General features: G+C 47.7%; 1 protein-coding gene across 1 annotated transcript in view; it reads right to left on the reverse strand.

The window, feature by feature from the left end:
- SORL1 (sortilin related receptor 1) overlaps positions 1–25,175 on the reverse strand; it is a 184,660-nt gene that overhangs the window by 34,097 nt on the left and 125,388 nt on the right. The window contains exons 30-38 of the mRNA XM_068254599.1: positions 22,753–22,887; positions 18,905–19,054; positions 16,964–17,110; positions 15,695–15,823; positions 14,273–14,399; positions 10,132–10,301; positions 8,002–8,114; positions 1,260–1,364; positions 491–563 (exon numbers count right to left, since the gene is read on the reverse strand). Coding sequence (XP_068110700.1) covers positions 491–563; positions 1,260–1,364; positions 8,002–8,114; positions 10,132–10,301; positions 14,273–14,399; positions 15,695–15,823; positions 16,964–17,110; positions 18,905–19,054; positions 22,753–22,887 — 1,149 coding nt within the window. The remainder of the gene's footprint in view (positions 1–490; positions 564–1,259; positions 1,365–8,001; positions 8,115–10,131; positions 10,302–14,272; positions 14,400–15,694; positions 15,824–16,963; positions 17,111–18,904; positions 19,055–22,752; positions 22,888–25,175) is intronic.

The raw sequence follows: 25,175 nt of genomic DNA on the forward strand, positions 1-25,175 counted from the left end.
TTAAGGGGCCAAAAACTACCGGAAAGGAAGTGGTTAATGGACTTTGGTTCTGCATTAGGCCTCTTGCACACTACATGCAATTCTGATTTTTTTTTTATACGATCTGATTTTTGATTCCGATTAAAAAAAAAAAAAAAAAAGTACTGCACCTGCGCCGCTGTCAATCAAGCACCTGTTGTCTGCGGTGTACTGCACAGGTGCACTGCACAGCTGGGGACCCCGGGCCGGCGGCTGCGAGCGAAGCTGTGGCGTGGGACAAGTCAGCTGCAAGGGGCTGGAGGAAGCCCCAGGTAAGTAGAGCCGGGGGGAGGGGGAGCTTTTTAGACTGCGGTCTCCTTTAAAAACACAGATGAAGAATTTGCCTCTTTCTTGGTAAGTGAGACCTTCCATCCCTCTGATCAATAACGATTTCTAGTTCCTTTTATACACAGTAGGTTCTTCCCCTGTGCGGTGTGGGGGTAGAAGTGATATAAGAGGCTTGAATGTTTACCTTTTTTCTGATCAGTGCTGATAGTCTTGGTGTCGCTCCATTCTCCCATCCCCCGGCTGGTGACAGCGGCCACCTGGGTACGAGACAAAAATATAACGGCTTTCAAAGCTCTCTCTAACCAAAAGTCACATTTCTTATTATTCACGGAGTCGCCCCTTAAGTGAATACGCCATGACCGTCATTAATGCCGCACGTCTGTAAACAGCAGCTGTGACTGTCAGATGCAATAAAACAAATAAAGCTGTAAAACTGAAAATAAAAACAGGAGGCTCCTTTATAGAATACGAATGTTCTATTTATCATTCCATATGACAAAGACAATTCTCTCAGAAGTTTATTTTCACTTCAGGTTTTCTTTAAAGTAAACCTGAGATGGGAAGGGAGGAAAAAAAAAAATATACATACCTGGGGCTTCCTCCAGCCCCCTCCAGGCCGTTACCTCTTTCGCCGTCCTCCTCCGCCTCTTGAATCATCCGCAATTGGCCCGAAAGTCCTCCAGTCTGGGGGATTCTGCGCATGCGTGACGGGAGTGCGCGTGGCTGGTCCGCACCTGCGCCGACTAGAGGACATTCCATGGTCAATTGTGGACAATCCAGGCGGAGAAGGACAGCAAGGGAGCAATCAGCCTGGAGGGCGCTGGAGAAAGCACCAGGTAAGTATATTTTTTTTCTCCCTCCCCATCTCAGGTACCCTTTAATAATTATATGAATGAGGCCTCCTGCAACACAAACACTGTACGTAGCTGCAATAAGGAAAGCCAGGTACTCACCCGCACGAGATACATGGTGCTATACTCCTGGTATACAATGTCGTAATACAGGTTCTGGGTTCTGTAGGATGTCCAGATTCTTGTAGCATTCACACTGTGCTCTACCTAAAGAAAGAAAGCTCAATCACTGGACTGTTCATCCATACTACAGATCCAGGGCCGTTTCTGGCCATTTTGGTGCCCTAGGCAAAGCATGTTTTGTGCCACAATTCCTCCACCCTAAAGATGGCTTAAGATGCAATGGGGCCCTAGGCAAGGTAGGATTTGGGGCCCCTCTGTGATCCTTTTGGTAACCTGAAAGGACAACTGTAATGAGAGGGATATGTGGGCTGTCAGTTATTTCCTTTTAAGCAATACCAGTTGCCTGGCAGTCCTGCTGATCCCCGGCCTCTAATACTTTTAGCCATAGACACTGAACAAGCATGCGGGTACACTTGAAGCGAGAGGGATATGGAGGCTGCAATATTTACCTCCTTTTAATCCATACCAGTTGCCTGGCAAGCCTGCTGATCCTCTGCCTCTAATACTTATAGGGTAGGAACACACTAGGCAGAATTGCATATGCGTTTTCCATAGCATAGCCCCTGAACAAGCATGCAGCAGATCAGGCGTTTCTGACATTTGACAAGATTAGCTGCATGCTTGTTTCTGGTGTGATTCAGACACTATTGTAGCCAGTAGGGCTGCCAGGCAACTGGGATTGTTTAAAAGGAAATAAATCTGGCAGTCTCCATATACCTCACACTAAGGCTGTCCTTTAAACCAAACCAGTTGCCTGGCTGTCCTGCTGATCCTGTGTCTCTAATACGTTTGGCTATAGACATTGAACAAGCATGCAGATCAGATGCGGTCACTGAAGTCAGACTGGATTAGCTGTATTAAACAAAAGTGGGGACACCGAGAGCCCAATATAGTGTAGTAAGCAAAACAATAGGTTGGAATTGAAAAGTATATAGTGTATATACTCACAAAAGTGGGTTACCTCCTAGGCAACCACTGTACAGGCAGGTGAGGAGATTAGACCTGTCCTCACTCAGGATTAAAAGTCGCTCTCTGTAGATCAGGAAAACAGAGATGGGGATCGACCCCTCCACCAGTGGTGGATATTGGTAATATAAGAGTGAACAGAGGCGCCAGCAGGAAAAAAGGTACTAAAAAGTTTAAAAGGTACTAAAAAGTTTAAAATCCCTCAGGAGGTGGTGGTGGACTCACCTCCTTGAAGTAGACAAGATACTGTCAGCTTCTTAACAACAACAGGTTTATTTAACCTATTGGGGACCGCCGCAGGTTGAATCAACGTCCGGCAGGTGGTGGTACCCTTCTGACCGGACGTTCATTCAACGTCCGCACTAAACCACCGCTCCCGACGCGATCGTGCGCACCCGGAGGGGGAGATTAAGCTGTCATATGACAGCCGACATCTCCCCCAAGTGATCAGCAGCCATCGCGTATGGCTGCTGATCACGTGATCACTACGATCGCCATCGGATCGTAGTGATCACTCTGACAGCGGCCGCGGCAAGGGGGAAAAGAAGAGGATCCACTCACCTCGGCGCCCCCCTCTGCTCTGGCCGGCATCTCTGCTCCGTCTGACGGAGTCGCGACCCGACCTGAGCGTCATTTGGAGCGGAGATGCAGGCCGGAGAAGAGGTGGCTTCTGCGGCTCATCGCTGGAGCCTGGAAGGTAAGTGATGGCTGTCAGCTACAGGGGGGTCACTTGCCACCATGGGTGGGGGGGGGGGGGGGGGGGGAACTGCCCAGCCAGCCACAGAGGGGATCCGGCCGCCCGACCCCCCCAAATGCGCGCACCCCCCTCCACCGCAAAATGCCCAGGTCCTTAAGGGGGGTTAGGCGGCCGGTCCCAAAGTGGTTAAATACACCAAACAACCATGCAACGCGTTTCGCAGGTGTATTCCTGCTTCCTCAGGATATAACAAATAGGAGTACATGCAGTACAGTCTCAAGGTCACGATAAGCGCCTCTGTTGGATTAGCCGCACGCTTGTTTCAGGTGTGTGACTCAAGACACCACTGCAACCAAATAGATCAGCAGGACTGCCAGGCAAGTGGTATTGTATATAAGGAAATAAGGCAGCCTCCATATCCCTCTCACGTCTGGCAAACTTGAAAGCCCCCATGAAGCAAAGTTTGTTAGGCATTACTTTCCTTACCTTCTTTTTAGTACTTTTTCAATTGGTATGCGCTGAAACATTTATCAGATAAGGAAGAAAAGGTATAAGAAAAGTTAACTGCATAAGAGTAGGGATGATCAATGAGATGCAAATGTAAATTTTTATGCAAATCTATGCAGCTGGAAAATAGACCACCTTGGTTTAAATCGAATGGTCTATTTTCAAGCTGCATATATTTGCATAAAAATGTACATACATTTGCAAAAACTTGGAAGTATTTGCATATATCTTTGATCATCCCTAGATAAGAGCCATGGTGTTTACAATGAAATAATTTATCTATTTAAGTGGAGTTGAGAGTCATTTTATATTGGTAAATCCAAACGTAGGTTTAAAGGTAACCAGAGACGAAGCATCATGTATTTTACCATATATATCAGTGGGGATATTAGAGAAAACACCTACCCTGCTCTCTGTTTCACCCTTCACTGCTCAGCCTGCTTCTAATCAGCCCTGATAAAATCCCCGACTGAACATTCAGTCTGGCTTTGCTCAGGAATATTTATAGCTTAGTCTGTGTTCTCTCATGTCTTTTCAAGTCCAAGCCTGCCCCCTTGTGGCTTTGCTCAGGAATCATTATAGCTGAGCCATTATAGCGAAGCCAGACAAGGCTCAGTCAAGGATTTTATCAGGGCTGATAACAAGCAGGCTGAGCAGTGCAGAATGAAACAGAAAGCATGGTAGGTGTTTTCTCTAATGTTCCCACTGATATATATGGTAAAATACATGAGGGTGCTTCATCTCCGGTTCACTTTAAGAAGTGCATTTGTGAGCATTTTTATGATATAAAGTGGCCACACACCAGGCAATGATGGGGAGATTGGACCAAGAAACAAATCTCTCTCTAATCGAATCGGCTTAGAGAGATCTGTCGGCTGCCCATACACCACAGCCCGATTCCTGATCAACGTCAGCATGAAAACTCTCGGGAATTGGCCAAGTCCGCTGCCTCGCCGCTGTTCCCTAGAATATAAATACATGTGCATGTATGTGTGCATTTATACATTACCTGTCCTGTGTTGCTGTGCCCGTCTGTCTTCCGACTCTGCCGATCTTCCATTAGCCCTATACACGCCGGCCTGGTGCACGTGTGCCGACCCATACGCAATGCGTGCTATGCACCGGGGGCGTGTATGGGGCTAACGGAAGACAGACGGACAGACGCCATGACACAGAACAAATGCACATACACTGCACATTTATACACTGGGGGAACAGCGTCAGGGGTTTCGTCGCTCGTCCTGATATTGCTGCGCAGCCGATCGACCACTCTGACCAGACATCTCGCAGCACGTCCAATCGACATGCTCAGCCCCAAATTGGTTGTGATGCTGATCGGGCGTGCACTTGGCAGCATAGATTTTCATCCGCTGCAATTATAATAGAATCAGATGGTCGATCGGTCGGCAAGTCGCCTGATGTATGGCCAGCTTTAGAACGAGAAGTTTTAGATCAGCTATTGTGTGAAACCTTTTGGTATGTCATCATTGAGCCTTTGAAAATGTGTCTTTTTTTGTTTCTTTCTCTAGCCGCTAGAACATTGGAACATCAGGGTTGGGCGACAAGAATCAGCCACCGATCAGCTACAGGTTCAAGATCCTATGTCCAGCCTACAAATCTATACACAAGTCCTGTCCGACCTGCACCTCCAACCTGGTCAGCAGATACACGCCTGGCCATCCACTGTGCTCCTCCTATCCACCCCACGCATCTCACACTCCCACACTCAACTACAAGCAAGGCCAGAATTATACTCTTATTGCCCCATGGGCCAACTTTCTTGTTGCTCAGCTTCAATGTACAGCAGTGTCCCCACATTCCCTGCAGCCCCCTTATCCACATGTAACATCAATGCACAGCAGCCCTCTTCTATGTTTTTTTCCCACATTTGCAGCCTCTCTCTTGTGGCCTTCCCGGGACTTCAACAGAGCTGTCCCCATCCTTCGGAACTCTCTTTCACCGCCCATCAGACTTGCCCCACCTTCAAACAAGCCTTAAAAACTCCCCCCTTCAAGAAGGCCTACCCCACTTCAACGCTGCCCTAACTCTCTATGCCGAGAACATCTTGATGCAGTCCTATCATGTCACCGCCCCCTCCCTTTTAGATTGTAAGCCTTTGGCAGGGCCTTCCTTGTGTATCATACTTTATTATGCATCCAGCCCACAGAATAAAGTGTACTTGAATTACTGAGACTACTACCCAGTATTGTGTGTCTTATGCTAGGTACACACAATGAGATTTTTCTGGCAGATTTACTGTCAGATCGATTATTTCCAACATGTCCTAGTGGGGTGCAGGGGGCATGGAGAGGTCGAGCAGGGCACACAGAGACATGTCCTGCAGATGCCTCTGTGTCCCTTTTTTAGATTTAAAAAACCGCCTCGGGTACTCTCTAATTAGCAGGTGGAGCAAGTCTTTCCTAGCACTATAAGAATAGGCGATAGGCTACATAAAGCTATGCTGTGCCTTGAGAGATATATACAGCTTCTAGATACTGGTATTTACGCATGCATTGTTTTTAGTGGTCGTTATAAGAAAAATGTTAGCAGATATTTTAGCAATAGGCATCCTAATCATATCCTTCTTAGATTTTATTTTTGCATATTCTTTGTATATCACCACAAGAATACATTAAATTCAGAGAAAAGATTTTTATCTGTGTATTCTAATTATTTCAAGCTTTAGTGGATGCTAATATAAATCGATATGCAAGCTAACAGTGGTTTATAACCCATGTAATTAACTTTGGAAGTTGCACTACCTATATATGTTCGTTATCCTATATAATGTATAGGAGCTGGCAAGGTAAGTACCCAAACAGGGGCCCTTTTTTCCCTACAGGTTTACGTTAAAGAGGAACTGTAACGACAAAACGGCCCCTGGGGGGTACTCACCTCGGGTGGGGGAAGCCTCAGGATCCTAATGAGGCTTCCCACGCCGTCCTGCGTCCCTCGGGGGTCTCGCTGTAGTCCTCCGTACAGCCGTGACGTAATATTTACCTTCCCGGCTCCTGCGCAGGCGCTCTGATGCCTCTCGGCGCCGAAGTAGGCGGAAATACCCGATCGCCGTCGGGTCTGCTCTACTGCGCAGGCGCAAGTTTCCGGCGCCTGCGCAGTAGAGCGGACCCGACTGAGATCGGGTATTTCCGTCTATTTCCGTGCCGAAAGTCGCCACAGCGCCCCCGCTGGAGCCAGCAAAGGTAAATATTGAACTGACAGTCGGCACAGTCGCCGGCTGTTCGGAGGGCTGCGGCGAGACCCCCGTGGGACAGAGGACGGCGTGGGAAGCCTCATTAGGATCCCGAGGCTTCCCCCACCCGAGGTGAGTACCCCCCAGGGGAGGTTTTTGTTGTTACAGAGTCTCTTTAAAGTAGTTATACTACTGCGCCTGTGCAGTCCGCTCCAGCCCACGTGGCGGTGATTGACAGAGCTGCTCACGCAGGCGCAGTACAGAGTGACCTGGAGGTCGCTCTGACGCCATCGCCGGGGACCGGGACGGACCTGCGGCGAATGACTGCGGGCAGAGCTGCGACGAGGGACGTCCTGGGAGCTTGGAGCTGGAGGAAGCCCCGGTAAGTACCACTTATTTTACCCTTTTTCCCCACTAAAGCAAGAAGAATATGGAGGCTACCATATGTATTTCCTTTTAAAGAATTCCAGCCCTGCCCTGCTGATCTATTTGGCTGCAGTAGGGTCTGAATTACACACCAGAAACAAGCATGCAGCTAATCTTGTCAGATCTGACAATAATGTCAGAAACACCTGATCTGCAGCATGCTTGTTCAGGATCTCTGGCTAAAAATATTAGGCTAGGTCCACACTAGGTCCGGAAACGTATCCGTGGCTGCGGTTTTCAACCCTGATGAAAAACAGAGTCCCGGATACGAATGTTAAAAATAGCAGCCGTCCTCACCCAAGGCAAAAACCTGAACGGAATGTCCGGATCTGCTGCATTTTCACGCAACGGATCAGGACCACGGATACACGCAGGGGTAGTGAAAAGCAATGAGAAAACGCATCTCCAGTTCCACAGGCAAAATAGCACCAAAAACGGATGACAAAACGGATAGCCTGAACTTTATTATTGGCCCAAAAAAATCCTCCCACTTCCTTCCTAATGACGTTTAGAGACGTTTTCTGTCCGTATTTTGGGGTAAAAACTGAACGGAAACTGATGCAAAACTGATGCACTTTTTATGAAAACGGATCAGTTTGCAGTCCGGTGGTACTTCCCCTGATCCCGGACTGCAGTGTCCGTCCTGCAACCGTGCCTAGTGTGGACCTAGACTAGGCAGAGAATCAGCAGGACAGCCAGGCAACTGGTATTGCTTAAAAGGAAATAAATATGGCAGCCTCCATATCTCGCTCAATTCAGTTGTCCTTTAAGTGCACTACCACTTTAAACCTGCATTATTTACTATGAGCAGAGGGTAAAGGATCAAATAAATGTGGTAAATGTCCACAAAATTGGGTTCTATATCTTCCATTTGCAGAAAACTTTCACAAACTTTCCTTTATTTTGAGGAGAGATGGTTCTGTCCATTTACTCACCACATATTCTCGGATCAGTCCATGAGCATTAGCGGGGGGAAACCAGCTTGCGGTGATGGTAGATAGAACATTACTCTTCAGCGACAGCGTCAGGTGTTGTGGAGCATCCGGTACTGTATGACAGGAATAAACACAATCACTCTGAAGGAGGAGGTTTAAAAGGATCCAAGCAGCTTTTCTCCCCTCTGCCCATAGGGAAGGTGTAAATGTAATCAAGTGCGACTTCTCTAAACTGTTTGAAGAACATGTCCTATCTCCCCACCCCCTCTGCTGATTAAAGCTTTTGTTTGCGCATTGCTACGGCTAATTACACCAGTCCTCATCTGCCTGCTCTTTCTGCGGCTGCAGGATGCAGAAGTAGGGCAAAAAAAGCCTCTTACAAACGATTAAATGTAAAAAGAAGAGGTAGAATGGATTTTTTCAGTTACGAGCCACATTGTTAGTATGCATTTTTAATGTGCTATTGAGATGCCCTGGGGGCTAAAAATGCTGCTCGTTTCACTTTAAAACTACAGTCCTGGAAATTTCCCTTCACTGCTTTTAATGCAACATAAATCATGCTTAATATTTGTAAGATATAAAGCCTGTAGTCTGTTTTCCACATTACTGGATGTAAAGTTCTGCATAATTGGCGGCTTGGCTCCTCCCATCTCAGACATGCAGGCGCATTCATGCTATGGACATGATGGTTCGCGCTTCCACACTGTGCACTGCATGACTCCAATACCGGCGTTACTGATTATAAAATGTTCTGAAGTATCAAACGTGTTAGGACTATGGATGATCAATGATATGCAAATATTTCCAAGCTTATGCAAATTTATATGCAAATATATGCAGCTTGAAAAAGCACCAATCAATTTAAACCTGGGTGGGACCTGATTGGTCCATTTTCAAGCTGCATATATTTGCATAAAAAGATACATAAATTTGCAAAAACTCAGAAGCCTTTGCATGTCATTGATCATCCCTAGTTATGACCTCACATAGCTGGAGGTTATACAAGCTACTTTGTCTTAGCTACCTTTAAATTGCTATTGTGAAGTACATTCTATACAGCACAATGACACCAATAACTAGTTTATTACTTTTTAAGTAAAAACACTGACTGGATTCAAGATATTGTACTTCAATAAAGTTCTTTATTCATTGCCATGGCCCAAAGCTTGCATGCAGGGGCCCTATGGGACAGGGCACTGTTTGGAGCAACACTCGCCCTAGTCTGGTGATCTGCATACAACCCCCCCCCCCCCCCCCCAAAAAAAAAAAAAAAAAAAAAGAGGCCATGTGGTAAGATTTTTTGTTTGTTTTTTTCTGAAGCGCTGTACAATAAACTGTTTTTTACACGATACGATTAAATCCGACTCGATTCAATTCGATTTGCCATTGTTTTGCCAATTGAATCGAATCCCGATCGGACATGTCAAATTTAATCGGATCGTAAATAGAATTGTAATCGAATCGTACAAAGAATCCTATCGTGTAGATTGGGCTTAAAAGTTTGAAATACTTACCAGACCTAAATTTCTGCCGGTTTCAGGCCCATAGCCCCGCCCCCAGCACAGGTCATCATAGCTGCTTCTCTACCTCCAATTAGAGACACGCCCTTGTGCTAGGGGGTGGGGCTACATGCCAGAAGCCAGACTTTGGGAGACGCTGCAAGTATCAAAATTTATTTAAAAGAACCTAATCGCTACAAGGTCACAGCAAAATCGCTATGAAAAGTATCTTTTCTACTGGAGTGCAATCATCAGCAATCCCAAAGCGCTGCTGAAGAAGATTGTCCCAGACCTTAAGGTGGCCAGTAATGATACAATTCACCTAGGAACGATCAATCAAACTATCATTCAAGACCACCAATGTATGAACATTCCCTGACCAATCTGATCAGATTGAAGGGATTGAACAGAAGATCAGGTACATTAATCTGTTCGGATTGGTTAGGAGATTTTCGACTGTTGGTGGACCCAAACGCTCATTTATCAAATTGTGTTGTTAAAGAACACCTTAAGTGCCAAGGCATTGGCCTCTGCTAGCCATTTGCAGCACACCAAAATTGATAAACAGCCAACATCAAATGAATGTCCTGAGCAGTGCTAGGCCATGCTGCTGTCTAGGGGTGACACTTACAGCCCTCCGGAGTGCGCAGGGTGATGACATCATTGCTGTTGTGCATTCTGCGCAGGCACTGCACCTGCACTTTCACCTGATACGTGGTGTCTGGCTTCAGGATCTTTAGGATGAAATTGGTCTTATTGCTGTTAGTATCGATCCACTTCCAGGTGCTGTCCCCAACGATCCTGCATACAGAAGACATTACACTGAGCCTCTAGCTGAGATGGTAAAGAGAAATAATCATGACGTTTGGACGCTACAACTGGGATGAAAGTTATATGCGTGTGATATCTCTAGCTCTGTACTGTGATCCATATGGATTTAACTTTTTCTCATGAATTTTCTCCTGTTACTCCAAAAATAAGACACTGTCTTATAGTAATATTTCCTCCATAAAATGTGCTAGGGCTTATTTTCAAGTCTTATATTTTTTGAGGGGTATTGATAATCAGACGCTATGCTATTGTATGGGGAGGGGTGCAGACTCTAACCGCACCTCCCTTGTGGCTGCCTCCCCACGGTCCCCTGTTAACAGCTCAAGTATCCTAACATGGTCGATGCCCGTTGACTCGGTCACCGCACATGCACTCCTTTGTGACCGCGCTCCCCTCTTGTCATAATCAACGTGCGTCGGGGACGCGTCAGTGCACGCACATTGACCATGACGAGAGCGCGGTCATGAAGGACCAGCATGCAGTGAATGTGCAGCGACGGGGTCAAAGGGCACTGGCCAAGTTAGGAGGGAGGTGCGGTAAGAGACTGCACACCTCTCAATACACCAGCATAGCGTCCGATTTTCTATACCCACTTTACATCGGAACTCCTTTAGTAACTGCAGCTAGGGCTTATTTTTTGTGGAAACACGGTAGTGGATATTTTCTCACCTTGCCAATAAAATGCCTTTTAAGCCACCAGCAAGCAAGAAGATGCTAAAAATAATTTGGTCAGTACCGGTTCACCTACTTTTTGACCCTTTTTCAATTGCAGAATGCTGAAAAGTTATTTTAAATGGAAGATGAAAACTTTTCTCCAAGGAGATAAGGGCCTGTATGTTTTAGCAAATCTAAAGCCCATTCTACACGTTACAATTCCACATGCAAACGATTGAATTCGATTGCATCGAATTGATTAGAATCGATTAAATCAGACATGTCCGATCGTGACTTGATTGATAGTGTGATCGATTTTGGTCAGTTATCAATGCAAAATCGACCACGCTATCAAGTCCCGGTTCGGACAGGTTGGATTTAATCGATTTGATCTAATCGCATTCGATCGAGCTCACGTGGAATTGTAATGTGTTGATGGGGCTTAAAGAGAATCTGTATTGTTAAAATCGCACAAAAGTAAACATACCAGTGCGTTAGGGGACATCTCCCATTACCCTCTGTCACAATTTCGCCGCTCCTCGCCGCATTAAAAGTGGTTAAAAAGAGTTTTAAAAAGTTTGTTTATAAACAAACAAAATGGCCACCAAAACAGGAAGTAGGTTGATGTACAGTATGTCCACACATAGAAAATACATCCATACACAAGCAGGCTGTATACAGCCTTCCTTTTGAATCTCAATAGATCATTTGTGTGTTTCTTTCCCCCTGCAGTTCTCATGCACTGAAGTTTCAGGCTGCTCTTTTCTTCCTGCAAACAGCTTTGCCCTTGTCTGTAATTCCTCACTATGTGAAAGCCCAGCCAGCGCAGAGGACGAGTTATCCAGCTTGTAAAAGATAAGAGAGAAGAGAGAAGCTACTCTAATCTAAATAATACACAGGCAGTGTGCACAGAGGGACCTAGAAGGGGGAGTTCATAGCAGAACCACAACACTGAAGAACTTGGCAGCCTTCCAGACACAGGCTGACAAGTCTGACAGGGGAAAGATACATTGATTTATTACAGAGACAGTGATAGTATAAAGTGCTGCAGTAAGCCAGAACACATTAGAATAGCTTTTGGAACTTGTAGGATGATAAAAAACAGGATGCAATTTTTGTTACGGAGTCTCTTTAAGGCCTCGTTCACATTAGGCGTATGGCCGTGCATTCGGAAAGCAAGCGCACCCAATTACACGCCATCTGCGTTACTGTGAGTTGCGCTGCTGATCTCATTCATTAGAGGGAATGGAATCAGCGATGAGCTTTGCCATAAATGTGTGTAGCAGTGCGATAGCGTATCCACTCCCCCGAACTCTGAGTCAACTCTTAACTCTGCTAAGCAGCGCACATAGTCTGCAGGTTAGAATTGCTGTCTAAGCACTTCTGATGTTCTTGCTGATCGCACACCATACGCGCGCTGCAGAAATGTGCACGACAGCATGTATAGTGTGAATGAGGTCTTAACGTCCCTGGCATTATGATTATTTTAGGGTCTAAAAGCCGTGCAATTTTTTCACAAGCTTTTAGACCCTACAAAAGAAGAAAAAAAACATACCATGGAGAGATCTGCAGCAGCTCCTGCATATAACTCACCCAGGCACTGGATTACCGCTCTCAGGGATCCTCAAATCCGAACTTTGGATAAATCCGGATAGTTGCTATCCGGATTTCACCCAGTTAATGACAATCACCTATGAGGGGTGGGTGGGGGTCAATCTTACCTCTCTGACATCTTCTTCGGTCCGTCCCTCGGCGCCTTCCACGATGCGTTCCACGCGCGTCACGTGATTATACACTTCCTCCTTCAACCCGGAAGGAGGAAGTGTTTGTAATCACGTGACCGCAGCGTGGAACGCTTCTTGGAACGCATCGTGGGAGGCGCCGAGGGACGGACCTAAGACGACGTCAGAGAGGTAAGATTGACCCCCCACCCGCACAGGTGATTGTCATTTACAGGGTGAAATCTGGATAGCTACTATCCAGATTCATCCAAAGTTCGGATTTGAGCATCCCTGACCGCTCTGAGCTGCAGATTTCCATCCCGGGCCTAACTCGGGATTACCGCTAGGGAGGTTAATCATGATAAAAATTATTCTTGAAAATGACATGGCCCATTACTTTACCTAAAGGAAACCTGAGTTTGTGTGATGTGTGTGTGGTGTGTGTGTGTGGTGTGTTTGGAGTGGTGCGTTTGGTGTGGTGTGTGCGCGCCGGGCGTGTGCAGTATCTGTGGCATGTGTGTGGTGTGTGTGTGTGGTGTGTGTGTGTGTGTGGTGTGTGTGTGTGTGTGGTGTGTGGTGTGTGTGTGTGTGTGGTGTGTGGTGTGTGGTGTGTGGTGTGTGGTGTGTGTGTGGTGTGTGTGTGTGTGTGTGTGGTGTGTGTGTGGTGTGTGTGTGGTGTGTGTGGTGTGTGTGTGGTGTGTGTGTGTGGTGTGTGTGTGGTGTGTGTGTGTGTGGTGTGTGGTGTGTGTGTGGTGTGTGGTGTGTGGTGTGTGTGGTGTGTGGTGTGTGTGGTGTGTGTGTGGTGTGTGTGTGGTGTGTGTGTGGTGTGTGTGTGGTGTGGTGTGTGGTGTGGGTGGTGTGTGTGGTGTGTGGTGTGGGTGGTGTGTGGTGTGGGTGGTGTGTGGTGTGGGTGGTGTGTGTGGTGTGTGGTGTGGGTGGTGTGTGTGTGTGGTGTGTGTGTGTGTGTGTGGTGTGTGTGTGTGTGTGTGGTGTGTGTGTGTGTGTGTGTGTGTGTGGTGTGTGTGTGTGTGTGTGTGGTGTGTGGTGTGTGTGTGGTGTGTGTGTGGTGTGTGTGTGTGTGGTGTGTGTGTGGTGTGTGTGTGGTGTGTGTGGTGTGTGTGTGGTGTGTGTGTGGTGTGTGTGTGGTGTGTGTGTGGTGTGTGTGTGGTGTGTGTGTGGTGTGTGTGTGGTGTGTGTGTGGTGTGTGGTGTGTGGTGTGTGTGTGGTGTGTGGTGTGTGTGTGGTGTGTGGTGTGTGTGTGGTGTGTGGTGTGTGTGTGTGTGGTGTGTGGTGTGTGGTGTGTGTGTGGTGTGTGTGTGGTGTGTGTGTGGTGTGTGTGTGGTGTGTGTGGTGTGTGTGTGGTGTGTGTGTGGTGTGTGTGGTGTGTGTGTGGTGTGTGTGTGGTGTGTGTGGTGTGTGTGTGGTGTGTGTGTGGTGTGTGTGTGGTGTGTGTGTGGTGTGTGTGGTGTGTGTGGTGTGTGTGGTGTGTGTGGTGTGTGTGTGGTGTGTGGTGTGTGTGGTGTGGAGTCAGCTTGAGCCTGCAGGAGGATATCCTTGACAGATTACCTGTAATAGACGTAGTAAATACAGGAGGTCAGAGGCATCTTTTTAGGGCGTGTCCAGGACAGAGTTATATTCCCAGAGAAATCGGCAATCCACTGGAGATTCTGCACCTTGTACACAACGCTGTCTTCTGTACGAGAGATACAAAGGGACAGGCATTTTTTTTTCATCACTAATGACTTGAGGCTTGTATAAAGGATAATCTACACTTTGTGGTGTCCGCTGAGTGTCTCTAGTGTGAGTACAGTCACGCAGATGCATTGTTGAAAGATCTACAGTTCTGAATCATCTCAACAGAGTTCATTTTTCCATCTCTGTCCATCTCTCTCTCTGATAACAATAAATGTTAATAATAATGCTTCTATAGCTAGTTCCCAAAGCACAATGCTTAGGGGTAATATTAGACTCCGCTCTCATTTATTCCTCACATTCACTCTCTAACCAGCTCCTGTCATCTACAACTCAAAACCCTTTCTCATTCGGGACACAATTAAAATTTGAATACATGCTCTTATAATCTTTCATTTGGACTATTGTAATATACTACTTTGTGGACTATCAACTAACAGACTGGCACTGCTCCAGTCGGTACTGAACTCAGCTGCTTGTCTCATTCATCTCTCTTCTCACTCTTCCTCTGCTGCTCCTCTCTGTCAAGCTCTTCACTGGCTGCCAATTCACCTAGAAAAATCCATTTCAAAATCTTAACTTCAACCTACAAAGCTCTCCACAATCTCTCTCCCCTGTACTTTTCTTTGCTAGTTTCCAGATACCAACCCAACCACAATCTCAGAGCACACAACCTCCTCGCTTTCACGTATACAAGACTTATCACGTGCTTCACCTCTCCTCTGGAATCCTTTTAAAAAACACATCTGTCACTCTCCAACCTTTTAAATCTTTAAGCGCTTCCTCAAAACTCAATTTTCCAACAAGCATATGCTCTAACTTAGGCCATTCCCCTCCAACCTCTGGACAGGTTGAGCTCCTTACTAAATAAAACACTTTGCGTCTAGGTATACATATTATATACTACCCCAACTCTTGTTCCTACTATTCCTTCAGATTGTAGGGCAGAGCTCTCTCACTCTTGTGTCTTGGAATTATTATACTATTGTTACATATTTTTATTGACATCATGTTGAATTTAATTCATCATGTAATTGCCAATTCTGTTTTTTATACTGGTGTATACCATTCTATTTTGTACCCCATTTTTTTCTTATGTTAGTGTATATGTTGGTGCTTTATAAATCAATGATATCAATAGTTCCCCTACTTACTCCACCCACCGGAATCCACTCCCATCATGCCTCAGGCCATCACCCCTCTATAATACCAGAACGCGTCGCTAGGCTGCAGCTTTGTGACGCGTCTGCACAGTAGGTACAGGTGTACGCAGCACCCCTAATGACTTCATCTTACCAGTGCAGTTATTTTCATCGCTGCCGTCAGAGCAGTCCAGGAAACCGTCGCAGCGGTCGGACAGCGCTAAGCAGGCCTCGCCGTCTTCGCACAAAGTCCCGTTCACACAGGTGGAAGGTCTGTGAGTGGCTGCAAAAAAAGGACACACAGGAGATCAAAATCCATCGGCAAGTCTAAAGGCACCCATAAATTACTCGATGTAAGGACAGATCTATCATAAGAAGCATCCCTCTCCGATCAGAGAGGGATCTGTTGCCTGCCCACACACGGCACACCAATTTCAGACAGATTTCAGCATGAAATCTTTTGGGAATCGTCCTTGTGATGCCGCCTGGCCGACCTTGGCCACTGTCCCCCTAATGTGCCCCCCACACCGGTGCTCCGTGCAGTATACTTTACCGGTTAATGTTTGCCACCGGCTTCAAGCTCCATCCACATACACGTGCACCCACGTAGTTGCTGGTGTAACATGGGCACGTGTGCAGAGTCACCCACGTAACGCCAGCAACCACGTGGGGCACGTGTATTTGGATGGAGCCAGCAGTATACACCGACAGGTAAAGTATGCACCCATGGTGTACATTTTAAACTAGAGGGGACAGTGCCGGGGGTTCCGTTGAGTTTGTCACAACATTGCATGCCGTCACCGCTGCACACACCCAATCGAGCATGTCGGCCCTACATCGTGCAGCATGTCCGATCGATACATGCTCATTTCGGCCCAAAACCGGTCGCATCATTGATGGGGCAGGCTCTTAACGGCACAGATTATCTCAACCACCTGATGTAAAGCCACCATAAGGGCTGGTTCACACGGACGGCAGGCGGTGTCGGGGCGGCCGGAAGCCGCGTCGTCCTGTGACATCTCGTTCGGGGGCAGCGGTGAGGCGATTGTCGGCTTCCCGTTGCGATTTGCGTTTTTTTCGTCCCAGCAAGCGGACATAAAGCCGCGGCAGCTAGGCGACCCTGGGCGCTGCATGCGGCTTGTAGGGGCAGCTGAAACAACGCGGTAAATCGGGATCGGAAATGCCTCGCTTGCGCAATCGATGGTAATCACACGATGCTAACCGCTCCCATTCACTTGAATGGGAGCGTTTAGCAGACGAGTCCCAAACGCTTGGCAGTAAACGCCGCCAATTGTCCATGTGAACCAACCCTAAGAGTATTGGGGAATCCTGTGGAACAAACAAAAATCTGCCTGCCAACGTTTAACTGACCGATACATCTGAAGAGGATGAATCTAACAAAGACAGAAGCTCCGGGACTTACGGCAATTAAGCTCATCGGTGCCATCCTGGCAGTCCCGAATGCCATCACACTGCTTCCATCTTGGTATGCAGTACTTGGACTTCTGGCACTCAAATTCAAAGCGACTGCAGCGCCCATGCGGTGTGGTGGTGGGCAGTGTGGTATTCCCTGGCAGAGGAAGGAACACAAGGTTATGTGGCTACTCATAGATCAGTGAGGTCTTACAGGAGTAGAAAAAATGAGAAAGAAGGAAGGTGGCAGCCCCAGCACTGTGTTACGTCGAAAGGAGTCAAGTCCTGGGGCGGGGTTTTACAGGGGATCACGCGCACCGATGCTCCATTTCGCTCTGTCATCAATCTACCAGCGGCGATCACCGCTAGGAGACTGTTAGACGGTAAAACCGACATCTATTTATACTATACAGTGCTGCGATTTACAGCAGCGCTGTACAGGGGACCGTCCCTGGAGAAGCTCCGATGGCGATCCCCCTTAAAGAGGAACTCCAGTGAAAATAATGTAATAAAAAAAGTGCTTCATTTTTACAATAATTATGTATAAATGATTTAGTCAGTGTTTGCTCATTGTAAAATCTTTCCTCTCCCTGATTCACTTTCTGACATTTATTACATGGTGACATTGTTACTGTGGGCAGGTTATTTAACTGTTTCTAGCTGTTAGACAGCTGAAAACAGCCATTTCCTGTCTGTGAACATTGTTACATTGTGGCAGTTTGCCAGGAGTACCGAGGTATTCAGAGCTTCTTGTGGGAGAGATTTCAGCACAAAATTAGTCACACAGCGCCCCCTGATGGTCTGTTTGTGAAAATCATATTTCTCATGTAAAAGGGGGTATCAGCTACTGATTGGGATAAAGTTCAATTCTTGGTCGGAGTTTCCCTTTAAGGTGCGTACACACGCCGGACTGGAGGCAACGACGGGTCCGTCGTTACCTCCCGCTGGGTGGGCGTGCCAACGACAGTCCGGCGTGTGTACGCACTGTCGGCGGACTGATACGGCTGCTTCTGAGCGATCCGCCCCTTTAGGCTGATGCCTATGAGAAGGGATCACCCCGATTTGGATGGCGGGAGTAGGGAGGGAGGAGGGAAAATAAAATCCCATTAATCATTAATAAAAATGTTTTAAATAAACACAAGAACAAAGATCAGAGCCCACCCACAGAAAGCTCTGTTGGTGGGCAGAAAAGGGGGGGGGGGGATATTGGCTCTGCAGCCAGCTTTTAAAGCTGCAGAACACTAAATTGCCTAAAAAAATAGCCTGGTCACTAAGGGTATGTAAGCCTATGGTCCTCAAGTGGTTAAAACATTTTTCAGACCAAAGGTGCAGAGACCAAAATCCCGGGGAAAAACATATGCTAAACCCAGAGCGTCAATGGTGCAGGGGCGTTTTGTGGATCTTCTCCCCTCAACCCCCCATGTACCTCCTGTGTCCTCCTCTGCCCCCCCCCCCCCCCCCCCCCTGTCCCCTGTGTTTCCTCTGCCCTTGTGTTCTCCTTCCCCTTATGGAAAACAAAAGTTTGCTTTCTTAAAACAAAGTATTTGCGATAATTCAGGTTGGAGTGAGGTCTGAAATGTCTCCCACAATGTATCACTGCTGAATATATGCAAATTAACCATTGTTGCTTCTGTTTTAAGAAAACAAACTTTTGTTTTTCTTAGCATTTTAGTAAGGGGGCTTTTAGGACCATTGTAGTCCCTTACACACTCCAATGAGTTCTGGGTCACCATGAGCTTGCTGGTTAGTCTGTACCTTCCCCTTATGAAAGGGATGAGGAGCAGGCTTCATGGGAGGTAAATATGACCTGTGTATGCTTATTTTGACTTTTAATTTTCAGTTCAGATTTTCTTTAGGTACGCCACTGGCACTAAGGTGTAGCAAACATAAACCATCCATTAAAATAATTGAAACCTGATCATTGTTATGCAGGGAAGCAAGAAATGGTTACCGGAGGTTGGGCAGCCCTCCTCATCAGAGCCATAGATGCAGTCCTTGTAGCCATCACACACCCAGGTGTTTAGGATGCACACCCCATTGTCACAGCGGAAGTGATTGGCGGGACACACGGAGGGTCTGGCGGTACTTTGTGGAATGCTTTCTAGAAGAACAGAAAAAGGAGTTATGGAGCTTTCCAGAGACATTTACTTTGTTATAAAGTTGCAGAATCTGACATTCCGGAAAAGAAATATCGCAAACTATGACAAGAACTGCCAGGACAGGCCAAAACACGCCTTTAAAAGGAAACCGCCGCAGCTCCTCTCACTCCCGGTGTCCCGCGACGGGTCGGCTTCATGTGCGCTCCACGGCGCGGGTCACGTGGTGTATGCGACATCATCGGGTCTCTACTGCGCAGGCGCAGAACTACTGAGCCTGCGCAGTAGAGACCCGATGACGTCACGTACACCACGTGACCCGCGCCGTGGAGCGCACATGAAGCCGACCCGGACGCCGACCTGGCGAGGTCAGCTTCTTCACCGCTGGACGCGGGGAGGGAGAGGAGCTGCGGCGAGGGCACAGATCAACTGTCAGGGGCTGGAGGAAGCCCCAGGTAAGTGCAGTTTGTTTTTTTTGTCAGCTTGGACCTTCCCTTTAAATTAGAATGACACTCCATATTAACTGAAAAAAAAATCATTCAATAAGAAAGGACTTATTTAGCTTACCTGTCCTATTTTTAGTGTTCACTGTCAGATTTTGGAGAAATATGATATTAGAAATAGAAAATAATATTTCTCCTGGTTTCCATCTTTACTGTTTTCTGTGATGCCCTTTTTCTTTTTTTCAACCCAGCTCAGCGTTAATTTTTCCTCCCTACTGCTTCAGCTTACTGTCCCTCCCACAGCAAACCTCACCTAGATTACATCACAATGTAAACTCTTTAAAGGACTTACGAGGCCAAAAGCACTAAAAAAGTAAAGTGCATGATGTTTAAATGCACGGAGGACGCCATCAGCGCCCTCAGTGCAGTTCCGCCGGGTCCCCTTAGTGAAATTGCCCCCCCCCCCCGTGCCGCTCGCAACCCCACAGGCCGGGTCGGGCTCTCCTGCTACTCCTAATATGGCCGCCAGAGCTGGCCGCGGCTGTGCAGTCCACACTGCCGCGAGTGCGGCAGTGCAGCTCTAGGGCCAACCCCGCGAACCACGCACTGTAGCATGGATCGGGGGGGGGGAGGAGGCCCTAGAGCTGCGCAGCCGCACCCGGGGCAATGTGGACTGCGCAGTCGCGGCCAGCTCCGGCGGCCATGTTAGGAGTGACAGGAGAGCCCAACTTGGCCTGTGGGTTCGCGAACAGCATGGGGGGGGGGGGGGGGGGGTGAGATTTTACTAAGGGGACCCGGCGGAACTGCACGGAGGGCGCTGATGGCGTCCTCCGTGCATTTAAACATCATGCAGGTACTTTACTTTTTTAGTGCTTTTGGCCTCGTAAGTCCTTTAAAAAGAGGGAGGATTCAGTTACCTCCTGTCATAGTGTCCTTATCAGAAATAGGAAGCTTTCTGGTATGTGCCTGCTGAGATAAGCTTGTTACTGTAGCGAATGAAAAAAAAAAATAATAAATAAAAAAAAAAGGAATAAACTTCCCACAATACTGCTGGCATTTCACAGTTCCTGCAGTTCGGAAAAGTCACCCAGACCAGGAACAAACCAAAAAAATGGGTGACAAAGGACATACAGGGACGTATTTTAGAAAAACAAAATGCAGGACTGGACAGGAAGTCGAAAGAAGATGCCGGAAGAAGTGAGAGGCAGCGGGGACCCAGGGACTAGCAGCGGCCGGACAGGTGATTTATTGCTGCGTCGAACGCCGCCATATCGAAAGCCGCTAACAGCGCACTCCTGACCCGCCGGTGATCGAGCAAACTTTTTCACTTAGTAACAGAGGCGCCAAATTAGAATAAAATAGTTAAAAACCGTTTAAAAGGAGGGGGTAGGTGGACACCACCCTCAGGTATATAATGACCAGCCAATGAGGAGTCGTAAATAGACAATAACATTTATTACACGCTCTCCAAGTATGCAACGCGTTTCACGTTTGGAGGTACACAGCGCTGTATCAATCTATGGGCCAAGAGCCTACTGTCTTACAGTAGGCCAGGGGTCTCAAACTTGCGACCCGCGAGCCATTTGCGGCCCTCGATACAATATTTTGTGGCCCTCACCGGCAAAAACTTCCTTATAGTTCGCTTCAGTGCTCCCAAGTAATCTGCCGCATCCCCGCCACTAACCGAGGGCTGCAGAGCCCCCAAATTGCCCGGGGGGCAATCCGCCGGCATTTCCTGGAAGGGGCAGAGCTTTCAGCTTCAGCTCTGCCCCTCCTGACGTCAATCGCCGCACGGATCACCGCCTCGCCCTGCCCCTCTCTGTGAAGGAAGCGTGAGAGGGCCGGGCAGAGGCGGCGATGCGCCGCGATTGTGAAATTCCTTATGCGGCCCAGCCTCATCCTGACTTTGCCGCCTGCGGCCCCCAGGTAAATTGAGTTTGAGACTTCTGCAGTAGGCGCTTGGCCCATAGATTGATACAGCATTGTGTACCGCCAAACTTTTTTTTTAATTAAATTTGTTTTTTTGTTTTTTAACAAATGTGTGTATTTTTTATTTTCACCCTCCCTCCCCCTGACAGCCAATCAGCAGGATCTTCTCTCACAGGCATCAGCCTATGAGAGTGATCCTTTTTCTGTGCCCTCTAGGGGACAGCCAAGTGACTGAACTGTCCCCAGTACAGCGCTGCAGTAGATCGCAGCGCTGTACAACAAAAAGAAATGGCCATTTCTTTTCTTTCCAGTTTACCAGCGGCAGCTGAGAGACTGTTGAGGGAGCCAAGCTGGGAGGCGCGATCCCCCGTGATCTCTTCCCCCAGGACTTGACGCCGCTCAGCGTGAAGTGGTCCTGGGGGAGCCACCTTCCTGACGCCTATTGGCGTTAGACGGTCGGGAAGGGGTTAAAAATGAATAAATAGGTCACCTCCATATCCCCTCACTTCAGTTTTCCTTTCAAGAGGAACTGTAGTCAAAATAACATAATGGGTAAAAATGCATACCTTTTTTTAACAAAAGGCATTTATAAATTATTTAGTCAGTGTTTGCCCATTGTAAACTATCAGCTGCTTGATTTACCAGTACATTCTGAAATTTATCACAGATAATGTAATTTTTACTGTTGCCAGGCTATATCTGTGGATTGTTCATTTACTGAGAGTTCTAAGGACTGTAGAAAAGATCTCTGGTCTCCCAGAATGCTCTGGTGGGGAGAATTTTGCATAATAAATAGCCTAGGCTAAGCCTCAGTGGAAGAGCGGGGGGCCACATACCAATATACAGCAATATATAGGCATGGGAAGTATTCCTGATGCTTAAACCAGGAAAATTACTGTTAAAGTGGGTATCGTGAATAATTTACAGCATTCTACTATATGTCACTACAGGGCCTCTTTATTTTAAAGAAGGAATCCAGAGCTCCGGCTCACTATTTGGTCCAAAAAAACATCACAAGATTCAGCAACTAGATCACCTGCTAGGCTCCGCTGATCAACCAAATCAAAGCAATTGTCTTGCACCAGAGCTGCTCAGATTTATCATCTAAAGCCTGGTACAAACTTTCAATTATGATTGGCCAATCCATGACCAATTTTACCACCTTCATGTAGTGTGAAGGTTTACCTACACAATCTGCTCATAATATTCAAAATCTGTTGCCCTTCATACAACACGGAGGTGGTAAAATTAGTCAGTGATTGGCCAATCATAATTGAAAGTGTGGACCAGGCTTTAGTTTGGAAATGCACTCAGCATTTTACCGATCTCACCTCCGCACTCCTTCTCATCAGACCAGTCTCCACAATCGTTCTCTCCATCGCACTTCCATCGGGTCGGGATGCAGTGGCCGTTCTCACACTGGAACTGGTAATAGCGGGCGCATGTGGGCGTGTCTGTGGGGTTCTCTGTAAAACAAGACAATGGCGAATAAAGGGAGTAAATACAAGAATTATACATTACAATTCAATGCAGGGCCACCATCAAAAATTGTGGGGCCCCTCACACATCATCAGGCCTAACCCCCTCTCCCTGGGCCCACCCAATGGTTGCTGTGCCCGCCCACTAGCCACCCCACCCCCGTGTCCATGCGCAAAGTGCACTGCAGCAAAAAATGTGCATGGCTCCAATACTGAAGAAAGCGGCATGCACAGCGTGATGTGGCAAAAAGTGGGCGTGGCCATGGCATGTTGTGGGCAGAGCCAAATACTAGCAAAATACAGGTAGTCCCTGGTTAACAAATGAGATAGGGATTTGTAGGTCCGTTCTTATCCTTTATCCGTTCTCTTTTGTCCCCCTCTTTTCTTCCTGTGCCTCTTTTATCCCCCTCTGTCTCACCTCAGTTTGTGCCTCTTTTGTGTCCCTCTGTGTGACCTCATGTTCTCGTCTTCCTGTGCCTCTTTTGTCCGCCTCTGTTCTCCCTGCGCCTCTTTTATGCCCCTGTGTAACCTCTTGTCTCCTTCTGTCTCAGCTCATCCACCTGCCCTAGCCAGGTATAGGTGCCCCCAGTATAGGTATCCAGGCATAGGTGCCCCCAGTATAGGTAGCCAGGTATAGGATCCCCCAGTGTAAGTAGCCAGCTATAGGTGGTGCCCCAGTATAGGTAGCCTGGTGTAGATGCCCCCAGTATAGGTAGCCTGGTATAGCTGGTGCCCAAGTATAGGCCAGCAAGATACAGGTGCCCCCAAGTATAGGTATTCAACTATAGGCGATGCTCCAGTATAGGTAGCCAGGTATAGGTGGTGCCCCAGTATAGGTAGCCAGGTATAGGTGGTGCCCTCAGTATAGGTAGCTAGGTATAGGTGGTGCCCCAGTATAGGTAGCCAGGTATAGGTGGTGCCCTCAGTATAGGTAGCTAGGTATAGGTGGTCCCCCAGTATAGGTAGCCATGTATAGGTGGCCAGTTAAAGGTGGTGCCCCAGTATAGGTTAGCCAGGTATAGGTGGTGCCCCAGTATAGGTAGCCAGGTATAGGTGGTGCCCCAGTATAGGTAGCCAGGCATAGTTGGTGCCCTCAGTATAGGTAGCCAAGTATAGGTGGTGCCCCAGTATAGGTAGCCAGGTATAGGTGGTGCCCCAGTATAGGTAGCCAGGTATAGGTGGTGCCCTCAGTATAGGTAGCCAAATATAGGTGGTGCCCCAGTATAGGTAACTAGGTATAGGTGGTGCCCCAGTATTGGTAGCCATGTATAGGTGGTGCCCTCAGTATAGGTAGCCAAGTATAGGTGGTGCCCTCAGTATAGGTAGCCAAGTATAGGTGGTGCCTCAGTATAAGTAGCTAGGTATAGGTGGTGCCCCAGTATAGGTAACTAGGTATAGGTGGTGCCCCAGTATTGGTAGCCATGTATAGGTGGTGCCCTCAGTATAGGTAGCCAAGTATAGGTGGTGCCCTCAGTATAGGTAGCCAGGTATAGGTGGTGCCCTCAGTATAAGTAGCTAGGTATAGGTGGTGCCCCAGTATAGGTAGCCAGGTATAGGTGGTGCCCTCAGTATAGGTAGCCAGGTATAGGAGGTGCCCCAGTATAGGTAGCCAGGTATAGGTGGTGCCCCAGTATAGGTAGCCAGGTATAGGTGGTGCCCCAGTATAGGTAGCCAGGTATAGGTGGTGCCTCAGTATAGGTAGCCAGGTATAGGTGGTGCCCCAGTATAGGTAGCCAGGTATAGGTGGTGCCCTCAGTATAGGTAGCTAGGTATAGGTGGTGCCCTCAGTATAGGTAGCCAGGTATAGGAGGTGCCCCAGTATAGTTAGCCAGGTATAGGTGGTGCCCCAGTATAGGTAGCCAGGTATAGGTGGTGCCCCAGTATAGGTAGCCAGGTATAGATGGTGCCCCAGTATAGGTAGCCAGGTATAGGTGGTGCCCCAGTATAGGTAGCCAGGTATAGGTGGTGCCCCAGTATAGGTAGCCAGGTATAGGTGGTGCCCCAGTATAGGTAGCCAGGTATAGGTGGTTCCCCAGAATAGGTAGCCAGGTATAGGTGGTGCCCTCAGTATAGGTAGCTAGGTATAGGTGGTCCCCCAGTATAGGTAGCCAGGTATAGGTGGTGCCCCAGTATAGGTAGCCAGGTATAGGTGGTTCCCCAGAATAGGTAGCCAGGTATAGGTGGTGCCCTCAGTATAGGTAGCTAGGTATAGGTGGTCCCCCAGTATAGGTAGCCTGTAGTCAGATATAAGTAGCGCCCGAATATAGATAGTTCGC

Source organism: Hyperolius riggenbachi, chromosome 9 (genome assembly GCF_040937935.1).
Source record: "Hyperolius riggenbachi isolate aHypRig1 chromosome 9, aHypRig1.pri, whole genome shotgun sequence".
Lineage (NCBI taxonomy): Eukaryota > Metazoa > Chordata > Amphibia > Anura > Hyperoliidae > Hyperolius > Hyperolius riggenbachi.